The sequence below is a fragment of the Cynoglossus semilaevis genome, chromosome 16, assembly GCF_000523025.1.
Source record: "Cynoglossus semilaevis isolate Cse_v1.0 chromosome 16, Cse_v1.0, whole genome shotgun sequence".
Classification (NCBI taxonomy): Eukaryota; Metazoa; Chordata; class Actinopteri; order Pleuronectiformes; family Cynoglossidae; genus Cynoglossus; species Cynoglossus semilaevis.
Window position 1 is genome coordinate 5,936,210 of NC_024322.1, and position 9,512 is coordinate 5,945,721.

At 37.0% G+C, this 9,512-nt stretch overlaps 1 protein-coding gene across 2 annotated transcripts in view; it reads left to right on the top strand.

The window, feature by feature from the left end:
• The first annotated feature begins 364 nt into the window (after positions 1-364).
• uggt2 (UDP-glucose glycoprotein glucosyltransferase 2) overlaps positions 365-9,512 on the top strand; it is a 35,388-nt gene continuing 26,240 nt past the window's right edge. Inside the window, exons 1-19 of one of the 2 annotated variants that reach the window (XR_003052252.1) lie at positions 365-487; positions 823-968; positions 2,087-2,169; positions 2,264-2,394; positions 2,807-2,919; positions 3,036-3,213; positions 3,667-3,763; positions 3,839-3,908; positions 3,981-4,081; positions 4,490-4,589; positions 5,042-5,102; positions 5,390-5,481; positions 5,660-5,810; positions 6,116-6,235; positions 7,404-7,489; positions 7,620-7,755; positions 7,949-8,080; positions 8,194-8,358; positions 9,368-9,491. Coding sequence is in view for 1 of the 2 variants with exons in the window: in XM_008328258.2 (XP_008326480.1) it covers positions 844-968; positions 2,087-2,169; positions 2,264-2,394; positions 2,807-2,919; positions 3,036-3,213; positions 3,667-3,763; positions 3,839-3,908; positions 3,981-4,081; positions 4,490-4,589; positions 5,042-5,102; positions 5,390-5,481; positions 5,660-5,810; positions 6,116-6,235; positions 7,404-7,489; positions 7,620-7,755; positions 7,949-8,080; positions 8,194-8,358; positions 9,368-9,491 (2,065 nt within the window). In the remaining variant the exon portion in view is untranslated. The remainder of the gene's footprint in view (positions 488-822; positions 969-2,086; positions 2,170-2,263; positions 2,395-2,806; positions 2,920-3,035; positions 3,214-3,666; positions 3,764-3,838; positions 3,909-3,980; positions 4,082-4,489; positions 4,590-5,041; positions 5,103-5,389; positions 5,482-5,659; positions 5,811-6,115; positions 6,236-7,403; positions 7,490-7,619; positions 7,756-7,948; positions 8,081-8,193; positions 8,359-9,367; positions 9,492-9,512) is intronic. The other variant, XM_008328258.2, reaches the window with a different exon arrangement.

The following is a 9,512-nucleotide window of genomic DNA, read 5'->3' on the forward strand; positions in this document are numbered from 1 at the left end:
GATCAAATTGAAATTACATTACATTTTTTGAAAATAATAATAATAAATACATAATGCAAAACAGTTCTATATAACTAAGTTCTGTTAAAAAAAATTTTATGGGAAAATTGTTTTAACAGCTTTTTAAATGTGTTATTCGTCCGCTGTTCAACACAAATACTCATAGAGGAAACCGTTAGACCGGTCAACTTATTTTTAGCTGTCTACTGCTCTGCCTGATCACATTTTTACGCAAAATACATATTTTTGTCATCACTACACACCCTAAATAAATTATTTGAAAATAATAATCATTAATTTATTTTATTTTAAAATACCAGTATAAAATTGAATTTTATACTTCCAGTTTATTTAAAATGTAAACTACGGCCAGCTGCAGCCACCCTGTAGCGCCGGCAGCTTGCTATGGCACAAGTTTATAGTTAGCGTTCCCAAAATACCTTTCTGCAGCCTTTGCTTTAATTGGGAGAAGTTAACATCAGTCAAGGTACATGTTTTTTATTATTATTATTATTGCCTTATTAACAAACCGTTCCATTCTTTTTTGTTTGTTTGTAATTTCGTTCACTAAATCGTTAACATTTTCAGTCACGACTGAAGTTGATTTCAATTCACGTAAATGTAAATGGTAGTACATTTTGTAATTAAAAATATACAATATTTATTGAAAACTTTAGTTTTTCACCAATAGGCAATTCATCAAATCTATGAATTGCATTGGCTGCTAATGTTATTGTGTATGTACGTCAACTTAAAGCTCCTACGTGGCATATACCGGCTAAGAGACTATATGAAGACCTTAATTGTTTCTCCTTGTCGTAGTTTCATGAGTGACCGGGGATAATGAGGTCGGTTATTGTGCTGTGGTTGCTGCTTCTGAGCATACATCATGCCACATCAACACCCAAAGGAGTCACTGCCAGTCTGAAAGCCAAGTGGAGCATGACACCTTTCCTTCTAGAAACAAGGTACCTGTCATTACTGGATGTGATTTGCCCATAAGCATGGCTTTGCGATAAACACTTGAGGTAGAAATACCTGTGTAAGTGGACGTAACAGATTTTAAAATCTTGACAGAGCTGCCCATAACGAATAATAACTCCCTGCAGAAAAAACAAGTCATTAGCATGTTATGAAGTGACCTATATGTGTTATAATAAATGTATGGCAACTTACTTCTAACTGAATTTTAAATGCCAGATTCAATTGGCATTTGAAATTTGAATTATGAGCAACCTCACGGCTCTCTTGTGATGTAGTTGAGGTGGACATCATATTTTTTCAGATTTATACTGCATGTTTTACTTAATGGGCCTAACAAAGTCAAACTAAAGTTCTACAAATCAGCCTTCAAGTTCAGCAGCTTAAAAGAGTTTGGTCCACAAAGTTATTTTCCATTGTGTGCTACTAAAACCTGCCGCCTTCAGAACACATTTGTGTATAACCAAGTTGATACATCAAGTCCTAGATTGTGACATTGTAGGCACTGTTCCATTTAGCTCCCTGTGTTTCAGAGTAGCTGCTGACTCAGTGTCACACTGCGGTGACTTGCTGAAGAGCCTATAATTTCATGAGTAGCACCTGTGTTGATTACGTCAAGTATTTGTGGCCTATATCTTTTTTACTTCAGTGTTTATCCTTTATATGTTTGCAGTGGTACCATGACTGATGACATAATTGCCTAAAAGTACTAGAACTTTCAGTAATGATTTACATTGCAGAAAATATTGTGGTTGTATACATTTACTGCACTTTTGCTGAAGGTAAGCATTTTTTGGCTGCGTTTGTTCTGCTTTTTCCCTCACATTAAATGAACTGTTTAGACTGTGTTTCTGTGTACAACAGCATACGTGCATTTTTACCTCTTCTTCCCTTCAATAACTATTATAATTCAATGACATTTGACGTACTAATATTATTAATATTATTATGTAATATTATTTTATTAGCTAAAGTTAAATGTTGATTGATAACTTGCTGCCAGTAAGCATTTGTTATTTGCAGGTGAATTCGTAATTTTTGCTAACCTCACTTTTCAGAATATATATCAAAATAAAATGGCTAACATTCATTTTCTGAACTGCAGTGAGTTTGTAGGAGAAGATGGGAGCGATAAGTTCTGGCAGTTTGTTGACACTGTGAAGGAGCTCTCTGTTTACAAGCAAGGAGGTACGTCGTCTGAAACGAATATCTTCGTCCATCACAAAGATGTGTTCACAAAAATCTTGGGGGTTTTCACCATTACAAACGGTGTGTCTTACAGAGTCCGTGCGCTCATACTATAACTTGATCATTAAGAAGGCGGGCCAATTCCTCACAGATCTGCAAGTTAATCTTCTGAAATTTGCTCTGGCACTGCGGTCGTACTCACCAGCTGTTCATGCGTCTCAGCAGGTTTGTTGTGATGAAAAGACTGCTCCAATGATGAATGTTTTTCTCCAGCAGTCTGTGGTTTGCCACGTACAGTGTATTAATTAATATTTTGAATTAATTTATTTAACAGCAGTCCCTGTTGGTGCCTTTTGTGTTGTTCTTAGATGTATTTAAAACATACTTGTTATATATAACCATTTAACTGAATGTTTGTGTATCTTTGTGTTTTTGTTTTTTTGTGTTTTTATTCCCCCGATTGGCAGTGGTACCTGACTGTAGTAAAACAAGCTACAAAAAATCTCAACATTTTTTTTGAGTCCCACCTTTTAAGTATTTGTGTGGCAAAAATATGGCTGCAGATCTTGGCAGAACTGACATTGTTTTGTCACTGATATGAGGACAAAAACACTTTCCGCCGTCCTGCACTCCACAGCTAGCCAGCGATGAGCCTCCGCCTGAGGCCTGTCCTGCCTTTGTTTCCATTCATGGTCAACACAGCTGCAACACCAAGGACATCAAGAAGCTCCTGAAGGCTGCTGCAGGCAGGTAACATAAAATGACACCTTTCTTGCTGGATGGCATTTCAGTACACAATCTTTAACACTGCCCTGTTTATGATTAGCCTAATTGAGTTAAGGAATGTGTTTCATACAAAATTATAGGCCACAGCCGTATTTATTCAAGAATGATCACACGTATCCCGGAGTCAACAAAACACATGTACCAGTGGTGATCCTGTATGCTGAGATTGGAACCAAGAAGTTTGTCTCTTTCCATAAAGTGCTATCTGAGAAAGCTCAAGAGGGTAAACTTCTATATGTGCTACGGCACTTTGTAGCGGTGAGTGAAGTTGGTTTGTCATCAGCTTTTAAGTGTTTTTCCCTGATTGTGTTTGCTGACTTTGGCAGTCTGGCATGTTTATTCCAAAATGCTTTTATTAGTTTTAAATATTTATTTGACTCTTGTAAACAGAATAGATCAAAAACATATTGTGCTGCAGCCAAAAACTCATAAATACATATCAGAGTTCAGAGTTAGCTGTTTGAACACATATGGCTGGTTTTACCAAGATCACCAAGTAACATCACAGTATCTCATGTTGGTGTCAGTGGGCGTTGCAGCTGAGCACGCTAATTGTTTTTATGAAGGCAGATTTAAAGAGAAATCATTTTCTCTCGGGAGGATCTCTGCTGTTCTGGTGAATTTCAGTGACTGATGTTTTTTGGCAGATGATAATAAATCCCTACTGTGTTTTCATGTATTTAATCATTTTGTTTTTTATTTTCTGCTCAGCATCCTAAAGCCAGAAAGATGCTTTTATCTGGCTACAGTGTTGAGTTGGCCATCAAAAGCACAGAATACAAAGCTGTTGATGACACCAAAGTAAAAGGTCAGTGGTTGTGCTGTCAAACAGGAGCTCACCTCACTGCATTCATGGCAATGTAAACAAATGTTTGCTTTGTAGATCCAAAAACAAATGCAAATGCAGAGGATTCCGATAATGATGTCCAAGGATTTCTTTTTGGAACATTAAAGTAAGTAGCTCAACATTTAAAATCTTTCAACATTCATGTGTTATGTAACCCATCCTTCTGTTTTCTTTTAAGAAAATCACACCCTGAACTGAAAGAACAACTTGGTGAGCTGCACAAACATCTCCTGGAGAGCACCAATGATATGGCTCCACTTAAAGTGTGGGAACTGCAAGGTATTTATTTTCTTTATTCTCAAAGTCAAGACCACTTCACTTGTGTGTACCCGGGTAATCAAAATTAACACATTAAGCCCATTAATTAATTTATGAAATTAATCAGATTTATGATTTTAACAAATTGTGAAGAATCGCAGACTATTTGATGTTGTTGAAGATAAGGGCTTTACTGCAGCTTTGAAAGCAACTCTCGTGTTTGACAAGCCACCACCAAGATGCGGTAATAACTAAATTCCACCAACTCTATGATGATTAACTGATGATTAACATTCATCGTGATTATTGACAGCCACTCTGTGATTAATCATTGTGGAATTGTTTGACCGCTGTTGTGTGTACACATAATTTGTGTCAATACGTACAATATGTACAATATGTATTAATGGCTTGTTGTGATCTCCACAGATCTGAGTTTCCAAGCTGCTGCTAAAGTCATGTCCGTGCCAAAGTTTGATGCGTTGAAGGTCATGCGTGATCTCAGTCAAAACTTTCCAAGCAAAGCCAGGTAAATGATTAAATATTTATTTTCTTTATGTTTATCTTTGTAGCAAGACTCGTTGAGTACCATTAAGAATTAACACTTTTTTTACAGCCCTTAAGTGTAATTCACTGTGAATACTGCAGTTTATTATTTAATCTGAAATATGCTTTGAAAACACGTAAACGAGTATTATTAAATTTCTATCACTTCCCCTGTGATTATGGTGCATCTGTTGGACACAGATCTAATCAGCTTTTGTGATGCTTGCTTATGTTGGCTCAGGCACTTTGTAATAAGAGGAAAAATTGCTGAGTAAGAGTGCTGTGAGTGTTTACAGGGAATTGACTGCAAACGTACCATCTTGAAGCCCCCAGGTTTTTTTTTGTTGTTGTTGGAGATTAAAACTGGCATTTTACAGTTGGCTGGGGATATGGTAAAAGCTGATGGTGACTGGACGCGTTTTACTGTTCCCACAGATCACTGACAAGAGTAGCTGTAAAGCAGGAAATGAGAAAAGAAATTGAGGAGAACCAAAAGGTGCGATATCATAAGCAGTATTCCCACATGGACGTGTGGGAGGTTGTCTTTGATAACGTCTATGGCTGTTTCACAATCTTTGTTTTAGATAATGGGTTTCCAGACACCTTTTATTATTATGTTAGATGTCGCATCTTACTCTACGTCTCAGTTTCCATGCACGTTTCATATTTTCAGCCCACTGATGTAATGCCACATTTTCTCTTTGTTAAAGGTCAGGCATTAAAGGTAGACTCACAAATTAAGGGGTTTTGGCATTTAAAAACGCTTTGAGCTTGTCCTTTCAGCATCTGAGTGAGACGATTGGCGTTCACCCAGGGGACGGGGAGCTTTTCATCAATGGCCTGCACATTGATCTGGACGTTCACAACCCTTTCAGGTAAGGGCACAGCGGGACATGTCCGTAGTCTTCTGTGCTCTTTTCACAAATCCTTAGAACTGTACCTGAACCTCAGAAATCCTGCAGCAGAAAGATCAGAGGTGGCAGCGTTCAAAGCCACTGACACACAGGGACCATCTGTTTTGAAAATAACCTGTGAATTTCTTTTTTTTGACAGCATTTTGGACATCCTCAGAAAAGAGGCCAGGGTCCTGGAGGGGCTTCATAACTTAGGCATAAAAGAGGAGCATCAGGGCAAGCTGTTGAGGTTACCTGTGAACATCGTAGACGACAACTATGCCTTAGACATCAGACATCCATCTATAATGGTGAGTCCTGTCCAATCTCTTTAAATAACTTGCTTGTTCTTTCTCTGTTTGCCATCCTGTCTGAATCAGTATATGAAGCTTTTACAAAATTCTCAGACCCTGCCTCAGAGTCAAGTCTGACCTCAGTAAGGATTCATTTGTTCAGTATTAACACACTGCTGTTCCAGGTTTAGTAAGCACCCAAAGCATGTTTACTGCAGTTTAAAAAAAATCAACATGAGTCATGTTGTTTTCAGAGCTCCTCTTAGCTAAAATGCCTTTTCCTAGGAAATCGCTGGAATTTTATGGGTTTTTTTTCCTTCTAGTGGCTAAATGACATAGAGAATGACCCGATGTACCGGAGTTGGCCAACAGGTGTTCAGGAACTTCTCAGAGCCACCTTCCCTGGTGTCATCAGGCAGATCCGACGCAATTTCTTCAACCTGGTGAGTTCACAACACAGGGCCAGGTTCCCGGAAAATCTAAAAATAAAGAAACAATTCATTATTAGGGTTTTGTTTCATATTTGATTTGATTTATATTCAAATATTTTTTCCAATTTGTTTTAGAATGCAAATACAGGCTTCCAAAGCAGACGTCTGACAGTATTGTGGTAAATTGTTGTCTTTGTGAGTAAACTAAATGTTCATAGTCTCAAACAGTTTCTTGTTGGCACTGCATTTTCTTCCATTTATTGACATTATAATTGCAAGCTTTGGGTCGTATGTTTATTGTTTGAATTTAATGTGGGGATTTAGGTCATCGATGGCTTGGTAGATTATGTAGGTTTGTGCAAAAAAATAACATTTAAATTCTGTGTGTGCCTTTTTATTAATTTTATTTGAATTTTGTTTAATGTTTCTGTTATCTTCAAAAATGTTTGCCTTCTGATGTACTTTGGTCCTCCTGTGGCAGTCAAACAAATCCAATCCAATTTAAGTTTTACTTTCAAAAGCTCTTAAAAAAATCAGAAAAAACAATATATATGTGTGTGTGTGTCTATATATGTGTGTGTGTGTGTGTGTGTGTATGTATGTATATATTTATTTATATGCATATGACTGTGTGTACATGTGGATATATGTTTGTGCTGTTGGTGAGCAGCAGTGTGGTAACAACATGATCAGTTTTGAAATGTGCTCAGTTATTAGGGAATATATTACTTAACTCTTTTTGTTGATGTTTTACATATTCATACCACCTGCTCCATACACACATCTGATCTTTGCAACAACGATGAAAACAAGTAGTGTTTTGGTGTTTTTATCATCACAGCATCCAAAGTAGGAATAAAATCTATACCTATATTCCTATTTAATGTCATTCCCAGTCAAACTGTCGCAACAAATGCATATCTTTTGAAATATTTAAAACTACTCTGTGAGGATCTAGGTATTTTCCAGTGCTGGAGCTGAACGTTTCCTGTGTGTTCTCAGGCAATGAAATCCACCATTTATCCCTCTAGTTGAGCGTAACCTTATAAAAGTATGACCAAAGGTGTTTTATTTTATAAAATAAAATATTTTCTTCCCCTTGATTATCTCAGTAGTCTGGGACCGGCTGTGCTTCTTTCACCAATATTTGATTATACTGTACCTCCTTTCTACCTCTTAGGTGCTGTTTCTAGATCCAATACAAGAAGAAACTGTCGAGCTGTTAAAACTAGCTGAGCTCTTTTACAAGCACAAAATCCCTCTGAGGTTAGTGCAGTTATTTCTCACTCCTCCACAGTTTATGTCACCCTCTCTGGGTATTTTATAATCTTCACTCAGCAGTGATTCTAATTTCACCTGAAAATTGAATACCTGTTTTTGGTTTTTGTTGTTTCAGAATTGGATTTGTGTTCGTCGTCAACACCGAGGAAGAGATTGATGGCTTCTCAGATGCAGGGGTTGGATTCTACCGATTAGTGAACTACATTGCAGACGAGTATGATTTACCCCAGGCTCTGATGTCTATGGTCTCGGTTAGTACACTTTGCACATTTATAAATCTCTGTTCATTCACTGAGATTGTTTTTCCTATATAAAAACACAGTTCTAAAATCTCCTCAAACACTGATTGCCACTTGTGGTTGTTTGTGCCATGAATTGGACCCCGTTGATTAGTGTGTTGCTGATAAATTTGTATCTCCTGAATTAGCTTGTTGCTCTCTGCAGATTTACAAAGAAGTAGAAGTTGGCGAGACTCTAACTGTGGGTGAACTCACTTCTTACCTTAAGAAAAAGTTCCCCAAAGCCAACGCTGAAAGAATTCTCGGTGCAGAATCGGAGTATGATTACAAGAGAAAGGTAAAGAAATTATATAATCTGTTAGTGTTCTGTGATTTGTTGCAAATAATGAGCTCATTAATGATTATAGATTACCTGCAACTGATTATTTTTTCCTTTATTTTTTTCTTCAGGATGGAACCCTCTTCTATAACAAGAGTGGCCTTGGTGCCCTGCCCCTGGCTTTATTTAATGGAGTTCCTCTGAGTCCAGATGAGATGGATCCAGAAGAGCTGGAGACGATAATCCTGCAGCGCATTATGGACACGACCACAGCTTTTCAGAGAGCTGTATTTATGGTTTGTCAGATTTTAGAGACTTCTTATGATTGAAGAATTCTGTAGCAGTGACTGTTTGTGATTTCAATATGCATTATATCTGTTTATAGTCCAGGGTTTTTGTTTTGTGTATTAGTGGCAAGTTACCGCTAATAAACATCTTACAAAGGAAAAAAAACCCTTTGAACAATCACACATGGGGTCTCTTCACCGAAGGATTGAATACAGAATTTGATGAAAATTTAATGCTTTATTGCAGCAGCAGAGTACAACAAACCGACCGAGCTAATACTCATTGTGGTAATGTGGTGAATAATTAAAACCATAACAAGTATAATAAGACAGCTTACTTTTTGCTAAATTGCCTAAATATAGTAGCACGATGGTTCCCAGTTAAACATTGGTCTTTGGGGTGGCTGCATTATTATAGACAGACACAATGACAAATAAAATATTACATAAAAAATCCAATTTATTGATCAATGTCACTTAAAAATTTGAGGACAATATTTTTATGTTTTTAATATTTTTTTTACACTTGAAAAATACAGGTAGGATGTAAAACACAACATATTAAATATCAAGTTCTTGTTTTATTTTATTTTTCACCTCCAACGCCAGTTTTATACTGTGTTCTCATTGTTTTAAATGAATACATTTATGTAACGTTGTACGTTCTGCTTTTCTTTTTGTGAACAAAGGGACTCAGAAGTGACAGCTCGAATCATAAACAAAGTTATTGGGAGTCATTTTGATGGATTAACAGTAGTTCTAACTCGAGACACTGAGTTAGATTTTATATTTGTTAACACACACAAGGGATTTTTGCTCAGGACACTTCTTTAGGAATCATTAATTCTGACCTTGGAAAGTTTGAGTTATGTACAGTCATTTAGTTTCTGACTACAGACAAAAGTGCAGCTCACCTAATAAAGCAAGTGTGGGTGGGAATGCGTTGTGAAATAATCACTTGTACTGTATGAACGCACATTAACTGTGCATCTCATTAGTTTTTTCCTTTTACCTCCAGGGTCAGTTAACAGAGGGTTCAGATGTGGTTGATTATCTAATGGAGCAGGCTAATGTGGTTCACCGGATGAACCCACTTATTCTAAACACTGACAGGAAGTACCTCGACTTCACTACCACACCAGGTAAATTGTACACCAGCATAA